This window comes from Orbicella faveolata, unplaced genomic scaffold (genome assembly GCF_042242905.1).
Source record: "Orbicella faveolata isolate gen_17 unplaced genomic scaffold, um_ofav_v1 contig_24, whole genome shotgun sequence".
NCBI lineage: Eukaryota > Metazoa > Cnidaria > Anthozoa > Scleractinia > Merulinidae > Orbicella > Orbicella faveolata.
In genome coordinates this window covers 14,894,260-14,914,048 of record NW_028301552.1, presented here as the reverse complement: position 1 = coordinate 14,914,048, position 19,789 = coordinate 14,894,260, and the positions used below count along the sequence as shown (strand labels likewise).

At 40.1% G+C, this 19,789-nt stretch overlaps 1 protein-coding gene, 1 long non-coding RNA gene and 2 pseudogenes across 3 annotated transcripts; all 4 read left to right on the top strand.

Annotated features, from left to right (window-relative positions):
* Window positions 1-1,191: 1,191 nt before the first annotated feature.
* LOC149110554 (uncharacterized) lies at window positions 1,192-5,735 on the top strand (annotated as a pseudogene). The gene is made up of 9 exons (XR_016208067.1): window positions 1,192-1,516; window positions 1,787-1,908; window positions 1,990-2,119; window positions 2,229-2,381; window positions 2,743-2,940; window positions 3,171-3,221; window positions 3,754-4,069; window positions 4,335-4,977; window positions 5,688-5,735. The product of XR_016208067.1 is annotated as an uncharacterized LOC149110554 (transcript).
* A 5,087-nt stretch (window positions 5,736-10,822) lies between these two features.
* On the top strand, window positions 10,823-13,384 carry LOC149110553 (uncharacterized protein F54H12.2-like). The gene has a single exon (XM_089291962.1). The coding sequence runs from the start codon at window positions 11,155-11,157 to the stop codon at window positions 12,553-12,555; it is 1,401 nt and encodes a 466-aa protein (XP_089148088.1). The 5' UTR covers window positions 10,823-11,154; the 3' UTR covers window positions 12,556-13,384.
* A 476-nt stretch (window positions 13,385-13,860) lies between these two features.
* On the top strand, window positions 13,861-15,203 carry LOC149110552 (uncharacterized; annotated as a pseudogene).
* Window positions 15,204-17,147: 1,944 nt separating this feature from the next.
* LOC110040704 (uncharacterized) lies at window positions 17,148-18,790 on the top strand. The gene is made up of 3 exons (XR_016208193.1): window positions 17,148-17,312; window positions 18,201-18,323; window positions 18,604-18,790. It is a non-coding gene; the product is annotated as an uncharacterized LOC110040704 (long non-coding RNA).
* Window positions 18,791-19,789: the final 999 nt, after the last annotated feature.

The window sequence follows — 19,789 nt, the reverse complement described above, 5'->3', positions numbered from 1 at the left end:
TTACCTGGTGTGGAAAGAACTTGAGGTCCGACTTACCTCTTTTGGAGTATGGAATTCACAATCTAAGCACGCTTTTCATTGAGGACATGGGCCTGAAGGGTGGAACTCCTGACTGGGACGATGAAGATAGTGATGCAGACCGTAGGGTAGGTTTACGCCCTTTGAGACAATGACACAAGTTTGCGTTACATAGTTGTAGTAGGGGAAGGTGGACTTAATTTCAAGTGTAGCTTTTCTTTTTTTTTTAAAGGAATATCTTTCAGAGGAGTCGATGTGGGATACAAGCACAGAGGATGTTTTGTCGGAAAGTGATAGCGAGGAGTCTTTTGCATCGCTACCACAGCAGGTAACTAGTGAAGAGTGTTGAGCCAATCAATTTGTCATAAATGGTGAAACTACTGTCTAACCTAACAGAACTTACTAAATTATCCCCTGTTTCTTTGGTGTGCAAAGCCGAAGGAAAATTTTCGACACCCGTGAGTTGTTCATAGTTGTTCTCACTGACATTTCAATTTCAATTTCAGGACTCTTCGACACCAACCACTTGTGGTAAAGGCGGGCATTCCAAGAGGAGAGAGAAGATGCTGAGTGAAGACCAAATGCGCACCGACCAAAAGGAATGGTGTTGTCCATTAAAGTGTTCCGAAAAAATAAGCTTTGGAGATTTTAAGCAGGCCAGAACGTCGTTTTGGGGCGATTGCTTGGAAAAGCAGCAGCAACAGTTCATTTTTTCCTTTTTCCAGGTTGCAGGCGGGACAACAGTGGCATGTGCTAATGACTTGAAATTTCTTATAGCTGGAAAGCAGGTGTGCAGGAAAGCATGGCTCAGGGCCCATCACATCTCCAATGGAAGGTTAGTTGTAAATAGTGATTTGAAAGCACGAGAAAGGTCCGAGGGAAAAAGGCAAACTTTGTAACCAGGAACCAAGTAGCAAAAACTCCACTCAAACTTTCCTCTTTTTAGTGAAATAGAATCTCATGGAAGTTATAATCAGCAGTGAGAGGCACGAACCGCCAATAACTCTGCTTTAGAGAGAAGTGCAACTCCGAAATCCATTCGCAGTATGCGTAAGAGAAATATACAAAAGTAGACTCACGCAAGAGACGTTGTTTTTGGTGAAACAGCAACAAGGGCAATGTGTCAGCACCCCCATACAGTGATACTTTGAAAATTTGCCCTTGACTAAAATCACATTTTTTTGATCTGAAGGTTCTACAGTCTTTGGGATGACTTCAAAAGGGGGTGTAGAACTCCGTCATCGATGAATAAAACTTCTTCAAAAGGCCTTTCTACAAAAGCAATTAAGGCGAGGGCATGGTTTCAGGAATTTGTGAGGACATCTGGAGATAGCATGCCACACAAGGATAAAGTCTGTCTCCCTGCTTGCCTTACCAAAAGGGACATCTACAAGATGTACCTTCAGGATATGGAACGTATGAGGAACCCTTCCACAGTGTCCTGGGAGACTTTCGTAAAGTCTGGGAGAATTACTTCTCTCATGTAACTATTCCAAAGGTATGGTTGACCGACAGTGGCAATTTATGTTTGTTTTGCTTCGCCGAAAATGTTTTCGTTTTTATACTAATGTTTTCATACTAACCATAATTTGTGGAAGAAAACAATGTAAGTTGATTCTTGTGTACCATTTTGACATATTGCCATTTCTTTTCCAAAGTAAAAGACAAGGATTTGCTCAAAGGTTTATTTGTTATGATGTGCTTCTCGTATCCTAAATTAAAACCTAATTTTTGAATTTCTTTTCTTCTTCTTCCTCTTCTTCTTCAGGAGAGCCGATTCACAAAATGTGGAGTATGTGTCTTACTGAAAGACTACTTGAAAGTCACCAGAAATAAGGAAAAGAGGGAAGAACTGATGATAATGAAGCAGTATCATAACAAGCAGCAGATGTAAGTTTTTTTCCGCATTTATAAAACCTTGAAAAGGAGCTCATAAGTGGGCGGCCTCTAACTACTTTTGAAATACGTTAGGCAAGAGAGAGAACAGTACTACCGCCACCAGATGCTCGCCGAGGAAAGACCAAAGAAATACCTTAGCCTGATAATAGATGGGATGGATCAAGCGAAAACAAATATTCCTCGCTTTCCAGAAGCTTCAAAGGTAGGCTAAGAATTCCCCTTTCGCATCTGAAGATCACTAATTTATTGCCCACCAATCGATTCTCCATTGGATGTTGCTTTGCCAACAACTCAATTTTATTTTTCATAAGGCTGCGGAATCCAGCTTTCTAAGGATGCATGTTACTGGTGTGTTGTCGCATGGAGATGGGAAAGCGTTTGCATTCATTGACAAACTGGAGTGGCCTCATGACTCGAATTTGACAATCAACATTCTCGTTAACATTCTCCTTAAAACAGCAAAGGTTTGTAAAAATAAAGTTTTGTCTGATTATAGCTCGAACTTAAACGTCTTACATTTACTGATTTCAAATAATCATATTTACTTATTAACTTTGTTTTCTCTGTGTAGAGATTAAATGGTAGATAGGCAGTTTGATGTAAAATCTTGCCACGAGATTCGTAGCCATTTGTTTCAGACGGGTTTCGTGTAGGTTGTGCAATATATTGTGGTGTTATAATTATTATACTTCTATTCTTTAACTTCTTTTCTGAAATGGGTATGCGGCGCAAAGAGTATGCAATTCAGCTGAACAGTACATATAGATAGGAGAGGCAGCAGCTCCAGGAGGAGTAGTAATAGTACTATTATAACCTTTTTTTCAGAAGGGAAGATTAGCCCCCGTACTATATTTGCAGATGGACAATTGTTACCGAGAATGTAAGAACCGATACATCATGGCATTTTGTGCTTTTCTCGTGCAGAAAAAAATATTTAAGGTGGGTAGAGTAATACTTTTACATAAACTTCTGGAAATACATATGCTGTGTTACAATGTTGTTCAAATTGAACTGAAGAAATGTGTGTTTGCTAAATATTTTAATTGACGAGAGTTCGCAGCATTAAGATACAAGTACCAATGTGTTCGCACAAAATAAGTAAAAAAATCAATCAATCAATACAAAAACAAGCACATTCTTCATATGTCCTAAGGGACCAATACAGTTCCTGTAGAAGGCCACTTCCAGTAAGACACGGTATTTTCATAACAAGAAGAAAGGTTATTTTCACACATGTAATATTTTTTTCACAGGTCCGACTCTCGTTTCTAATGGTGGGGCATACTCATGAGGATGTTGACCAGGTTTGATTGATTTATTGGAAAAGCTTTTTTTAGTTATAATGAACGACAAGTTGATATGCTGATTCACAGAGGTGAACTTTGGAGCCCTTTGTTGGAGCCCAAACATGGTGCTAACATTTCAAAATCTGCTAGGGCGGCTAACTTACTTTCCCCTTTTCGCAAGTCATTTGATGTTCGAATTCCAAACAAAACATTCGAAAACCAATCCTTTCTTTTCTTTTCTAGTTTTTTAGTAGGATTCCTCAAAAACCTCGAAAGACAGCTGTGATGCCATATCCCAGAGTTTTACACCTAGACCGGATGTTTATGAGGTGACACAGATGTATGATTATAAATCCTGGTTGGAGCCTTTCGCGTCGCAGTTGTCAAATCACATCTACCCACACGCTTTCAAATTTGAGGAGAAGGAAGGGACTGTTCAGATGTTTTACAAGAGCTGGGCCAGCGACGAACTGTGGTTGCCAAATGAAGATAGTGGCCTGAATTATCTAGAAAAACCAATCCTTTCTTTTCTTTTCTAGTTTTTTAGTAGGATTCCTCAAAAACTTCAAAAGACAGCTGTGATGCCATATCCCAGAGTTTTACACCTAGACCGGATGTTTATGAGGTGACACAGATGTATGATTATAAATCCTGGTTGGAGCCTTTCGCGTCGCAGTTGTCAAATCACATCTACCCACACGCTTTCAAATTTGAGGAGAAGGAAGGGACTGTTCAGATGTTTTACAAGAGCTGGGCCAGCGACGAACTGTGGCTGCCAAATGAAGATAGTGGCCTGAATTATCTAGAAATAGCGATGTCCATAGATATAACACTCGCTCCAAAGATCATCTTAGACTTCCAACAGTAAAACGGAACTGGGGTAAACAGAGAACTTGTTATCATGCCTTTAAAGACTGGAATGCCTTGGACAGTGACTTGAAGAACTCTGACACCATATGTCAGTTTAAAAGTAATTTTTTAAAATCTATTAGTCTATAATTTACTTTTGTATTTTTAATATATACTTTTAATTTGTGTATTTATTTTTTAATAATTTAATGTTATTTTGGATCGGGACCTTTCTGTAGATCACCTATGGGTGAGAAAGCTTCCCGTTAAAATATCATTAAGTTGTTCTTTCTAGTGTTCCCACTGGTAGACCAAGTCTCCTCCGACCAGACTACAAGAAATCTTTGGAAATACTAGAGCTAGCAAACAAAGTTGAGAAGTGTTGCGTGAGACGCGATATCTGCCAGCGTGGATGGTGGAGGGAGTACCTTTCATCAGAACAGGAGATAAGGAAGCTGTGGTCTTCTGCCAGTGAAGAACAACTGTTAGAGATGGGCAAAGAAGGCTGGTTTATTTCCCTTCTCTTGCCCTTCAGCCAAAAAGATCTGAGAGAAAATTCCTTGCCAGGAGAAAACGAGACGGATATGGATGGGAAACTTGCAATGCTTGTAGAAAAAGTTAACAAGTTTCCAGAGATAGTACTATAAGGTTTAATAGCTCGTGTTAATTGCATGTTCCTAATACGTTCTAATATATATTTTGCTGTTAAGTATTTATATGAGATTTTTCAAATATTACAGTTGCAAAAAGCCTACGTAAACCTGACACTTTTCGGGTAGTAGTACACCTTACATTACTGCTATTGTAAACAAATGTTATGCACGTATAAACTAAGTAGGAATGAAAAAGTCAACGTTTTGCCTGCATTAACTATACTTCTTTTATCTGATTTTAGGTAGTCATAGGACGGCCAAAGAAGACTCAGGTATGACAGGTATTCTTCACCTTACACGATAACCGGTGCCCCTTGTGCTGCTCTAATTCTAGTAACATTCATTGAATTGGCTTTGTTGCATTGGGTGTTGTCTATCCAAACCAAGAACTAGCTACCTTGGGAAGCGCAGCTTTAGCTACAGTGCATGGTGCTTCTCTACAAAACAATCCTGTTGAGCAAGTTCATTAGGCCAAATAGACCTCTTTAGCTTGGGAGGTTTGTTTTCCCATTGCAGACCACGTGATGATACTCTAGAGAATTCTTGCTTTCAAATTTTTAAATAGTTGCATGTGTATGAATGATTAATTTTAAGATGGATAAAAGAAACATTCTCTAGAGAATATCATGTGATCTACAATGGGAAAACAAACCGCCTAAGCTAAACAGGGCTATTAAGAGAGGTGTTTATTATTTTCAAGTATTTTTGGCTCCAGAAAATCCACACCGCAAAAATTTCAACAAGTTTAAGAGAATTGCTGAATTGCACATGAAGAATACCGAAAACGGATATTTTTAAGCTGTCTCTAAATAAATTTTTCATCTATTCATCGCAGTTGAACGCACTGAGTACATGATTATGTGACGCAGGGAACTGCTTGGAACATAAGAAGTATTAGAAAAGCACTAAGTTATAGCCAAGTGCGGCACCAGTTTCTCGGGCTGAATAAGTCTTATTCAGTTTGTTATACTCTGCATTTCAGGTAGCAAAGAAAAAGAACGAGATAAAAACAGGGAATAGAAAAAGAAAAGGCGACCAAGAGAAATACAGAGCTCTGGTAAATTAGAATGAGAATTGATACCGTAATTTATTTACTAGTTGTAAATTCCGACTTAAATGCGAGGTTAAACTAAGCTAGAAATAACGGGTTTCCATTAATTGAGATATTTGCTTCTGCCGGATTGTAGGTTGTCTTGGGAGGTTGTTGATAACCCAAGGCGATCGAGGCCGCGTTTATCCTAAGTCAGTGAAAATACATCAGCGGACAGCACAATTTTCGCCAAAAATGCTGCCATCAATACGAGTTAAATGCTGTATTATTTAATTTCTTGACATCTGCGACATTTTAGGATATAATATATAGGACAACTTTTCATGCTACAGTTTATCAACAGCTTTTATTAAGGAAAATGATGATTGACAACTAATACCTTCTTTGCCATATTTTGGTGAGCAAAGCTGAACACGAACGTTTTATTCTGAATGTTAGCTTTTGATTTGCTGTTGGCAGACTTTTTAAGTTCACAATCGTACTGATTGGGTTTATTTTGTACTAAAGAAGTCGTACTTCTACTCATGAGTTCAAATTTGGTGACCTGTCTTCATCCTACTTCCTGATTGGTTGGTAAATACTTATTCAGTACAGTGAAGTCAACTTAATGAGTTAGCGATCTGTGATTGGTTTATCGCATACTTATGAGTTCATTCCAGAGTCTTTTTGTGTGTTCCGGAATAGTTTTAGCCTGTGTTAAACGCAAATCTCATCCGTGGGATAACCCCACAGACAGACTCCGATGACTTTCTTCATTTTGAAGACGTACATGTAATAGTGGCCATGTCCCGTCTTGTAACCTTCTTCGACGATTTCATAATCGTCACTATCGACGAAAGTTTCCCTTACCAGAAAGGCCACAGTTAACGTTAAATTAAACGTCCGCAGGAATTTGGATGCATTGAGTTCCTTATCCAAATCCACGTGCCTTTCATTGATGTGCTCAGCATGGTCGTGAGATTGGATAACGTAATTGTTTTCAAAACTGACTGCCATTTTTCCAGGAGTGAGAATGAGAATATTTTTTCTCTACTATGCCTGATCTTTTATGAGCACACCCAAGTTGAGTGACATGTACCATCTGTGTTTAGCAAGCCAATCAGAATAGTGCGACGCTCTGCCGAACCAATCAGATTAGTGCATTATGGCGGCATGAACGGTGGGGTAGTCTTTGAAATACTGTGCCTTTGAAAGACCCGTCCTTTTGAAAAAAAATCCGTCACTTTGAAATAAGCATCGCGCCAGCTAATATTACTTCACGCAAATCGAGTGAAATCGAGTCCAGAGTATTTTACAGTTTTCATTGCAAAAACATGGCGCAATGTCAATCCCGAAGGCTACATGGTTTGGATGCAGAAATAGTGCCGGAAACTGCCCGCGACAAACACTGTGTATTCTGTTTGACCGATGAGAAGCATGGTTTCAATATTATTGAAGGAAATGTCCTACGCTTCCCATGCTGCAAGAAGTTCGCCCACCGCGGTTGTCAAAGAGAATGGGAAAGAAACTCGCCTCTGTGTCCCCACTGCCGAAGAAAACGAGGTGACGAACTCCCACCTGTGGAACTTACTGAACCTCGTAACAGAGAGGTTTCACCGCGACAGCGAGAAATAAACACTCTTCAAGAAGCGATACAAGATAGGGAAGGACTCAAACAACGAATTAACGCGGTAAGTTTGACTTTTTATATATACATGTCAGTTTTAAGGTTGACTTGACTACCACGTGCGTCCAGTGAGTGAGTGATAAACCGACGCTAGTTTTGTGCACGTGGCACAAAGTCAAAAGGATTCCACATACACATTGATGCTACATGCTTATGAATGCCAAACATTAATCGTACGATTTTTTTCTCTTCAGTTCAAATTTGGCTAATCGCTTCCTGCAGAACATGTTCGATTTCTGATGGAGAGAATCTTATATGGCCTGATCCACTCACCATTCGCTCAAATTAATGTTATGATAACATTAGCAATTTGTGACGCTGATACAGAACTTAATCGATTTTCTATTTTCGCATATTTCTGGACTATGTTTTACCCGAGGAAATTCAAAATTATTGCAGTATTTTTAGAGTGTATCACCAGCATGACATTTATGATTACAGGTTAGAAAGCATTATGTTAATGGAGTTTTTTCTTGCTTTGTTTCAGTTTCATTTTCCCTACCACATCAGTACGGATAACATTGTAACAGTTTTTAATGTTTTAGAAAGTGTCATCCAAAACATTGATAGGAATGTTTATCATGTAATTTTTTATGTTGCGACTTGCCGTGTAAATAACCTTTGGGATAACATTCATTTTCGAGAGTTTGTTTACTATTTATTTCCATGGCAAGTGAATCAAATCATAGAATTGTATTCTGTTTCAACCGACATGCATTTAAATAACGAGTAGGTAATTCATTCAATGGATGTTTCTTAAGTTGGGCGCATCGATTCTAACATAATTCGGGCGCGTTGCTACTAGAGCTCACACATTGTAACTAGGATTTTGATAATAAACTTTGCTTTAAAATGAACGCAGAGTCTGATATTTACTTTGTCAACTTTTATTGAATAATAATAACACGAGCGTCCAGTGAGTGATGTTTATCAAAAGGTATTGTTATGGGAAAGAGTTCTAATGTTTTCTTGAGCTGGACATATCCATGGTAATAGAAGCCCCGCTCCCTTTGACGGGTGAAGAATGACATCATTAATCTCGTTTCAGTGTTGACCGAGTAAAAAAAAAGTCTGGTGTAATGATGTCACTAATCTCGTTTCCGTGTTGACCGAGTAAAAAGCCTGGTGTAATGATGTCATTAATCTCGTTTCTGTGTTGACCGATTAAAAAAAAAGCCTGGTGTGATGACGTCATTAATCTTGTTTCTGTATTGACCGAGTAAAAAACAAGCCTGGTTTCTAACATAAACAAATCAATCACGCAACTTTAAAGTTAACCAACTTTAATATCAATTTTTTCCCTGAAATTACAGGACGTGGAAACTGATTATTTACATGACATAAGTTTGAAACCATAACCAAAACGCGTGACACTCGGTCATGGAACAATGGTGAATATTATCATTTAAGTGAAAACCGCAACTCGCTAACGGTTTTACAATCATTTGTTTTAACTGTTCGTATTTCGGACAACCCCAAGTTTCTAAATCGAGACAAGGAATGTTCAGTTCATTTAACAAGTCTTTTTCAACATGACCTCCTTTGTAGGCTACCACAGTTCTTTTCCCCGTCTTGTATTGGTTGTACAAGCACAGTAAGACAATATCTGCTTGATCTTGCTCATAAGCTCTCTTGGTAATGGGGTTGATAAGTGAGTCTGTGTATTTTATGCTTTGCAAAGCTCACTGTCGTTTTATCCTTGTGAGACAAGTCTTTGAGTGTTGCTGGCTGGAAGAAAGCATGGCGTCCAAAGTGTTCATTCCAACAGTAATAACCCATTTCACGCACTTGAAATTTCTTTCGCACAAAGAATCCCTCTAAGTCTATGATGAGACATAAGCTGTCCTTAACAGAAGCCATGTTCTTCGAGACTGAAAATTTAATGTCTCTAGAGTTAAGTTTATGGTATTTTTTAGAACCAATCAACGTTCTTGACATGAATTATCTTGATTGATCTAGTTTACACGGGAGACTAATGATCGTGCAGTCTTCTGTTTCCAGCGAAACAATCGCAGCTCCGACGACCTTTTTTACTTTGTTCCCTGACCTTTGCCATGACACGTAACTTATACGAGTCTTCAGGAAATTCCGTTTCTTTTTTCAGATTGAAAAGACACCCTTTCAATTCCCGCGGAAATTCAATGATGTCGAGATGGTCTGCTACGCAGAAGATGTTGACCTTTTGACATTTGTCCCACAACTCTTCGTCAAAGGGGTGCCAGGTTTGGAGATCACGTGATCTCTCACTATCTGCTCATCACAGAATCAGTTAGATTGCTTCTTGTAGGGCAATTGTCCTAGCCAATTGGACACATAATTCTGCCTGTCGGGTTTGAATAATTCATGCGGTCATGGGTAACCTGCGTGATTGGAGGAGTGTTGGCTCTCTAATAACCAGGCTTTCACTTTCTTACTCGGGGTTTGATCGACCCACTGGAAGAACTTGCAGTTACGTTTGGGACAAATGAAGAAGAGACGTCCAGGGTTTTTTTCAGATTGAGACTGGGACATTCTCAAGGGAAGTTCACAGTAGCACTGCATTTTGTCCAACTCATTCTCGAGGTAGAACTGGTGCATTGACGTTTTCCCGAGTCTATGTAATACTCTACACGATCCGCACCACAGGACACAAAACACTTGGCAACAGGACACTTGTAATACTCCCACTCTCCGTACTTTGTGACAGTCTTTTTCTTCTGTAAAGCCTCAGACTCGTGTAGTGGGCAACGGTACAAAATCTCAGTATCTACTCTTGTAATTGGTCTTGGTAGTGGTGGTGGCGACGAATTCCTGAAGGTGTTGGCAGACGATGCGACTCTCGGTAAATCGTTCCACTCTAGTAATATCGACTAAGAATTCATCAGCATTAAAGTCTTCGTTACTCATCAACCACATCAATATGCTCAGACACTATTGAAAAAAAATTATTTAAACATTGACTTTTTTTAAAGTTTCTAAAATATGTGTTACTAATCTAACACGCCTTGGTGTAACGTCTTTTCTTCTAAGTAAATGTCTTTGCCTCATGTGTTGTTTTTGTTGCTTTCTCTTTGTCTTGAAGAAACTCTTTCTTTTCCACGTCTTCTTCCTCTACTAGACAACGAATCTTTTGTCGCGTACTTAGTCTACCATTTTTAAAATAGTCTTGATTTTACAAAATAGTTAAAATCAACCTTGCACCTGGAATTAAACTTTGTTTGTTTTAAGATACCCTTTAAAGGTATTGTAGTGAATGTCTTTCGTTGAGGTTCTATGGTCTTGATCACTACTTTCTCGTTGAACTCAATGGTTGATGGTTTGCACGAATGTAACCATTTATCAAGTAACGTTTCTGTACCTTCCTCAGGTTCCTTTTTGATATTCACCTGCTTCTCCTTCTTATCTTTGTCTGCCATTTTTCGTTTTCTTTTTGATTTTGTGATAGGATAACGGCAAGGAGATACATTTCCAGGTTGGAAAGAGGTACATGATGTATCTTGCACTTCTACTCCACCATGATCATGATCATGATCATGATCGGCGAATAATGAATCCCATCTACTCCAGAGGCTCGAGACTCGTCAAATCTAGAAAGGGGTTGTCAACGTCATGTTGTGAAGGGTTCGCAAAAACCTCGAAACGTCGACGAAAGGCACAAAAAGGCGGATGGATTGGTCCTGAGGTCAGTAAACCCGTTGGCTACGATTGGGATCACATCTTAGTGAGAAGACAACGGAGAAGAAGAAGAAAAATATGATGGATACCTTGATGGACGGTGGCTTGTTACATCCGGGTTCCAAATCAGTCCTGAATCCTCAACTGAACCTGTTCACCGTTCCACCCACTGATCTCAGCATGTCCAGTTATCCCACTGTACCCATTCAGACCTACACAACAGGCATCAATCCTGTTGAATTCCAAGTGGATCCTCAAGAAGATGTGGATCTCAGTCAAAGTTTCTTTGAGATTGAGTTGGCACTCAAACTGGCGAATGGTGATAACGTAGTCCAAGCCACAAGACTCTGGCCCACGAACAATTTTTCCCACACTTTGTTCAAACAGATCAGTGTGAGACTCAATGGTACCTTGATCAGTCCTCAGACCGACACTTATCACTACAAAGCATACCTGGAAACATTGCTCAACTACAACAGAGATGATGGAGAAACTGTGTTAAAGCCTCAAGGTTGGTACAATGCCCTGGACTTGCCAGCGCAATTGACTGTGAACAACACAAACACGGAAGGAGATGGGCATGAGGCTTTCCAAGCATTGTCCTCCAACCAACAAGCTTCAGTGCAACTCATGAAAGCAGAACAAGGCAATTACACGGATGGAAAACGACATGTGCTAAGGTTCACACCCCACATTGAGGTGTTCCACTTAAACAAACTGCTGGTACCTGGTGTGCAGATTGGAATCCAGATGTACTTCAATTCTTCCAATTTGTTCTTGAATGGTGTGAACGTAGCTGGAAGATTGACACACGAAGAGGTCAAAGTGAGAATGTACCTGTGTCAAGTAAGGCTCAACCCCAGTGTCTACCGAGAGTTGATGACGAAAATGAACGTCAACAGAACCATAGTGGCTTACCCGACCGTGAGAAGTGAAATCAGGACCTTCAACATGCAAGGGAACCAGCAAAGATACGAGTGCAACAATTTATTTCAAGGCAGAATTCCTAACAGAGTCATTGTTGGGCTTGTGCTTTCAGAAGCCTTCAATGGTACTGTGGCACATGACCCGTTCTGTTTTCAACAGTTTGGTGTGAGTAACATCAGGCAACTGGTCAGAGGAGAAGAGTACCTTTACGAGACCCTGGAGCTAGTGCACAATGACGGTACCCAAGATCTGAGAGGTTACTATCGATTCTTACAAGCCACAGGATGTTTGTGCAAACATCAAGGTAACATGGTCAGAAGCGAAGACTGGGGTCAAGGCAAGAATTGCACACTGTTTGTATTTGACAATGCAGCCAACGGATGTTTGGACAGTCCAGTGTTGAACCCCAAGCAGTCAGGAGAGTTACAGATCGTGCTGAACTTCGGTGTACCACCAGGTAACAACATCACAGTCATCTTGTACGGAGAGTTTGAAAACCTCTTGGAAATAGACCAGAACAAAGCCGTGTTGTACGACATTTACCAACACTAATGGAAAACGTACTTCTGAATAACGTGCAACTGGATCATTTGGCGAAAGCGGATGCCATTTTGAAACGTTACTTTTGCGGGATGGTGGCTTGTGATCGATTACCACGTCGACCGATCAAGAAAGAACCTCGTGGGTACATTGTAAACACAGATCCACATGATAGACCGGGCCGACACTGGCTGACGCTTTGGACCCATAGTGGGAATGTGTGCGAGGTGATAGACAGCTAGCCCTACCTTTAGAGACTTACAAGTCAACACAGCCTTTCCAAGACTGGTTAAAACGTCAATGGAAACATGTCAATTACAATGGACAGTCTCTGCAATCGATTTACAGTAAAAGCTGTGGTGATTACGCCTTGTTCTATTTAAAAGACAGAGCGAGAGGTCAAAGCATGAATGAGTTCTTGAGGCATTTCTTGAAACATGATTATGTAGACAACGATCACAAAATAGGCCAGATGTTAAAGAAGTTGATCGAGAAAGAGTTAGAATGGGATAAAGTGTGTAAAGTAAAACATCACCAAGACACCTCTTGTTGTGGTGTGAGATATTTAGTGTAATGATTGTTGGTTTGACATTAAAATACGATTGAAACGTTCATTTTCCGTGTGATGATCTTGTAGTACAATGGTTAGTATTCTTGACTGTCACTCGAGAGATTAGGGCTCCATTCCCCGTTGGGTGGAATTTTTCCTTTCCATGCAGTATCAAAAGTAGCATGCCCATGCGCGTTTGGTCATTTGGCTCATGGAACGACGCAAGTCTTTTCGATTTCACCCCCTTCCAGTCTGTTGGTGGTGGGTCCTTCAGGGTGTGGCAAGACTGTGTTTACCACCAAACTTTTACTGAACAACCTTGATTTGTTTCATACCCCACCCTCCCAAATACATTATTGTTACGGAGTGTGGCAAGATGGGTTTCAGCCCATGAAAGAACAGGGGGTCAAGTTTCATGAAGGCATTCCTGACACAGATCAATTGAAAACGTGGTTTCCTAAAGGCGGATTACTCGTGTTGGATGATCTAATGGCTGAAGGAGGGAACGATAAATGAGTGTTGGATCTGTTCACCAAACATTCTCACCATCAGAACGTCACCGTGCTCTACTTGTGCCAAGACATGTTTCTGCCGGTGAAATATGCCAAGAGTATTTGACAGAACGTCCGTTCGGATACATGGTCTTAGATTTACATCCAGGCAGTTTGGACGATCAAAGGATTCTCAGCCACCTTTTAAAGGACGAAGGATGTATGAGATGTCACAAATTCATCAAGACATCGTGATGAGTTCTTCCCAAGATTCAATCACTACCGTATCTAATGAACGGATCCAAGAAAAGCGCCCAGTTGGTAAACAAAGATTTGTTGTACCGATTGGATGGGTTGTTTGCCTTTTACCACCGTCACTGGTGGTGTCATCGCCAGATGTTTTACCACTTTAAGTGGTGCCACGGTTGTTTGAACGCTTTGGCATTGATCATCGTGGCAGCAGGTATTGTCGTAGGATCCGTCTTAGAAAACAGTCTCCTGATTGCCTGTTTAACTGCCGCTGGAACTGTGATTAAGGGGTGGAACGATTTCAAAAAGTTTTCGTTCAAAATTGACATGTCTCGCTTTGCCTACAACACTTACGACAAAACATTGATCAAATTGAGAACCTACGTGTGAGAACTTCCGATGGAGGAGTTTGAGGGATTTTTAATCAAGATGCAAACCTTGGATGACACAATCACTGATTTCACACCCCCAGTATCTGACAAGTGCGTGCAAGAATACGAACAACGATTTCGCTACGACCACGTTGATAAAAGCGGGAGCACTTACGCATGAGTGGTAGTATGTGTCATGAAGAGCAAACGAACAGTTCGTAAAAAGCCAAGGAGACGTAGGAGGACACAAAAAGGGGGATTGTTACCATTGGCAGCTCTCTTTCCAGCTTTAGTAGCAGCAGGCAAGGCGGCGGCTCTAGGAGGAATCTCTGGTGCAGCTGGTTACGGTGTGAAAAAGGGTTTGGAAGTTGCTTCGCATAAACGTCGATGATGAAAAATAAACCAAAGACCAAGAAAAGAAGTAAACAGCGAGGTGGAGCACTGGCACAACGTAAACATAGATTGGTTGACAAGATCGCCGAAGGAGCTAGTATGTTACTATCGGGACCCTCACCTACCTTTGCTACGCTGGCTTTGAAATTAGCGGGTCAGGCAGCAAAAAGAATCAGACAATGTGAATCACTATAACAAGAGACAATGTGGAGGTGCACTGTTTACTGTTCTCAAGAATGCAGCCAAGATAGGGTACAAGCTCGGAAAGGACAAACGGTATAAGAGAATGGGTGTAAAGGGTGTCACAGGCAGTTACAACAGACGTCCTGCACCTTGGGAAGTGTGATTCGATTACGCAAACAACGCCCTTTCTTGGAAGCTATTCTCCAAGAGGACAATCGGAACAGGAGACAGGAGATGTTAGAACATGCTAATGCAGATCAAATCAACGCTGTAAGCGAAATGGTTCTCAATCTATTACAAAAGAGAATTCCCGTTCACCCAATCACCATGACGAAACTGCATCGCTATAAGACAATGCTGCGCAAGGTGGGGAAACGCAGAAACTCGGTCAAGAGGCGAAGAGAACATCTCCAAAAACAAAAAGGTAGTGGATTCTGGCAAGGTTTGAACGACATGTTCCAAGCATGTCGATGTTAAACACCAGAGATGCCCACGGTTATCCACTGTAAGGTTACGACTTCGTCCCCAAACCCAAAGACACCTTGAGCGAATTGGTCAGGTTATTACAACAAGCCAGCCAAAGAGAAGATGCCCTGAAACGTGATGTGGAACATTGGCATCGAGCTTACAACGCCCTCCTTCAAGAGCATATGGCATTTAAGTACGAGGATCTGTGTTCAGCTTGCAAACGACACCGCGACGAGACCGAAGCAGGTGAGACCATCCTGTTGTGTAAGGAGTGTTCTACAGTAGAAGAAACAAAACGTAGCCTGGAGCTGAAACTAGAAAAGGTTCATCAAGAGGTTCGTTACTGGCATGACTGCTACGAAATGTTACTCCAACAACATTTCGAGGATGACAGAAGGGGTCATGATGGTACCCACAAAAGAGTTTGACCAATTGGTTCAGTATTACAAAGGAGAAATCACCGACAATGCCTTGTTGAACAAAGCGGGTCAATTGGCCACCGAAACTCACGTGATACTCCGTGATAAATCGATTCCAGATTCGATTGCCATCAAGAAAATTAAACCTCTAGCTCGTCAGAGAGGTCGTTTGACCAAATGTATCAGACAAATTGGTCCTTTGTCAAGCAATAGTGCTGATGTCGGTGAAGAGGAAGATGGGGAGGAAGGAGATTTGGTGAAGGGTCCATTGGAAACCGTGTTCAAACAATTGATTAAGAACGCTTCTCGAGGTACAAAAACACCAAAGATCAAGGAAGAAGCTACACTGTCTACGTCAGATGTTAGACAGAAGCAACCCGCTGCTAAAACACCCATTCCACCACCTGACTCGGATCTGAGAACGCTCCTAAGAAAGGCTGACATTCTCCTGGGTAAAGACAAGCACAAAGGCAAGGGCAAACGTAAAAACAAGGCTGAACGTTTAAAACCTACGAGTGGTTGGGAAGACTGGGCCAAAGGAAAGAAACTGAGAAGAAATCTAAAACACGATTATGACTCCGACTAAGACCTGTACGCACAAGTGTCGCCAACGTGGATGTGGTTTTGACATTCAAAAATTGCTAGGCAAGATGGGGATTGAATTTCACTGGCCTGGGTACCAGTACATGGGGTCTGGGACCAATTTGGCAAAGAGACTGAAATGAGGAGACCCGGGCATCAACCGACTGGACAAGATTGCCAAACAACACGACATCGATTACAGTCGCCCTAAGAATTTGCAAGACAAGTGGAAAGCAGATACAAAGATGATCAAGGCCATAACGAGGTTACCCGGCAACAAAATGGTGACTGAAAAGATTGTGAAAAGAATCGTGCAGGCGAAGAAAAAGTTAAAATTGTAATCGATTCTCCCTTGGGAGTTCGTGTTGTTATTATTCAATAAAAGTTGACAAATGAAATATCAGACTCTGTGTTCGTTTTAAAGTAAAGTTTAGTATTAAAATCCTGATTACAATGTGTGTGCTCTATTTTAGAAACCAGGCGTTTTACTCAGTCAACATGGAAAGGAGATTAATGACATCATAGGGGTGGGGCTTCTGGTTACCATGGATATGTCAAACTCGAGAAAACAATAGAACTCCTTTCCATAACCTTTTCACCTGCATCACAATACCTGTGAAATCTGTACTGGACTAGCCCATACCACTACTCACATGAATGTGAAATTGCTGTAGAATGGAAATAACTCATCACAAGCATGTGAAACAGGTGTGAAATTACATAAAGACAAAATCCACGTGTGAAATTCTAATTTCAAAATGTGAAATGTAAAAACATTTAATTCCACAACTGATCTAGACTCACACATTAAGTATGATTAGTAGCACCGATGAAAGTTAAGAGGACCAAATAATGCTAATATTACTTTATGTAATTACTTTAAAAATCACTAGGCCAAAATATCTAGCACACTGGCTTAAAATTTGTAAACAATTTGTAAACAATTTCATTTTTTTTTTTTCAGTTTATTCTAGGAGAAGCCGCAAAGAAATGCAAAATTTGGGAGAGTGCCCCGCACATTAAAGACATCCCGGCGAAAAACATTGCCAAATTTGAGAAAAAGGTGAGAGGACTGGATCTCGTGGTTTATATTGAATTGCAACTTAAGTTTCCCGCTCTTTTCGAAGGCTTATCTTATTACTGTTTGTAACGCCGGATGGTCATTCTTAATATTGATCAAGCTTTTTAAAAGTTTTGTTGTCATCTTTTAACACCTATTATGTGATTTATTACACTTACTAAATGCCCATGAGGCTTATTGGGACATGAAAGGTATTGAAATCAGTACTTAATGCTCTTGCACTTTCCCGCCGTTTTTTTGTTGAACTTTAATTAGAACTTACCGCTGATGTTGACTTTCTGAGTGCTTGAATGTGAGAAAGTAAACTCCAACCGAGAAGAAGTTTTAATATTTCATGAGGGACATCCATAAAACTCTACCGATTTCCTCTTCATTTATTTATTATTATTATTATTGCTGTTGTTGTTGTTGTTATTATTATTATTATAAATTATTATTATTTTATCCTGATTGTTACAGTGTATACCTAGCTTTTTATACACTAGGGATGGGATGGATTTTGTATAAGTTATTTATGAACAGGGAATTAAATATTGCATGAATTTTCATACATTTCCTAAATTACATAATAAATTATGGTACAGTACATGTAATTACTTTATTGTTCCAGCATTATATATACAGAACAACTCCTATCACATCTCACATGGATAACTCAAACCCAGTGCTAACATTAGAACTGAAATCTGATGATTCAAAACTCTTAATTTGTATTCAGTTACTATTGGATTACTTGGATCCCTGATTACTAGAATAATTGATTCAATTTTCCTTCACTGTTTGGGTAAGCAAGGTAATATGGTATTTCTGTTGTGTTTCAAGAAAAATGTGGTGGAGCTAATTTCCCTGCTCTAATAATTATTATTACAGGCGACAAAAGAGCTACCACAGCTTGCTGGGCGTTCAAAAGAAATACTTCGCCACCTGTCTGTCAGTTTGATTTATAGAAGAAACCACATGAACAACACCAAATACTGGAAGCGAGCACATCAGGTATACCAACATTTTACATTTGCCTGCTTGTTCATGAAATTTGATCAGCACTTTGTGGGACACAGCAATATTTATAATAACTTTTGCTGAAGGTTGAAGTCCAGTTTATTAGATTGATACTTGAAATTTTTCAGCCTGACACTGAAAGTCATAGGTTCTTTTATGTTGGTTTTTAATGTATATGTTGTGGTTCAAATTTTTCCTTAGTTTCAAATTTATAAAACTAGTTTGATCTTTATTTTTCTTTGTCTTGTAATAATACACCTGGTCTTTATTGTAGATAGACAAGTACAAGGGAATGGCATGCAACAGGCCACAGCCCAAAGATGGCAAGTCAGTGGTAGATGTGATTGAGCAGAGGTTGGAAGGATCTGGATTTGTTTTCAAGTCTGCATAAGTTCAAGAATATTTATTTGTAATGTTGTAATGTATGCCTTTTAAAATAAATGAAGCAGTCACTTTTTCTATTTTGGTACCATTACCATTGTAACTTCAATATGCCATACACGTGTACATACATGGCATACATTCATGCACATATACGTACATATACATACATGTAAAGCATGAAGTAGGTTTTCCCTTCAAACCGATGCAGGAGGCTCTAGGCACAAATACAGGAAATACAGTACCGATCAGAAGAAACCTAACAGGGAACGCTTGACAGAACGCATTCTGTATCCGTTCTGTACCCATTCTGTATCTGTTCCGTATCCGTTCCGTATCCATTCCGTTCCCGTTCTGTATCCGTTCCGTTCCCATTCCGTTAGCGTTCCATTAGTAAGCATTCTCGAAACTCGTTCAGAAGAATGATGTTTCCAACAACCCGTTTGCAAGAATGCTTTTAATAAGGGGAATTAGCGACAGTGATTTGCAACTTCACGAAATGGGTAAACTCGCTTTATGCGAGAAAACAAATGGTAAACTTACATTTTCGTGGTGAAAATGTAAGTCAAATTACTTGGAATATACGGGATGAAGATGCCATAGTAGCTTCAAGACTGGCAGTGAGCCTTTTCCTTAAACAATACAAAGCAACCGGCAGTCTTTGTGATCGCCCAAGGAAAGGAACAAGAGCGAAGCTCTCCATACGACACTTCACGAGCGTTTCATTCTTGGGCTACCAGATCCACTTGAAGCCCGCGTTAACTTTGCAGCGGTAGATTTTGAGATGAGTCCGCTGGTCGTAATTGCATTTTGCGTTCCAGCACGTGAGAGCAAAGTTTTTCAATCTGTGGTTACGTGCCTGCTGTTTTTTGCCATTTGTGATAAATTTTGACGGTATGTGTGACGAATATGCTATAAAGGTCATCGTTGGAAACAGGTCGATATACTGGTAAGTTCGGTTTTTCTTATTTTATTGGAAACTTTAATAGTTAGCAGTTTCTTCTTGTCATTTTACCAGAAGCTTGATTTTGCGCCTGACAGTCTGTCTACGTGTTGTTTGCAATCGCTCAAAAATGATA

Bases quoted from the DNA above. Each gene is read 5' to 3' on its own strand.
- LOC149110553 (XM_089291962.1), top strand. From the start codon at position 11,155: ATGATGGATACCTTGATGGACGGTGGCTTGTTACATCCGGGTTCCAAA.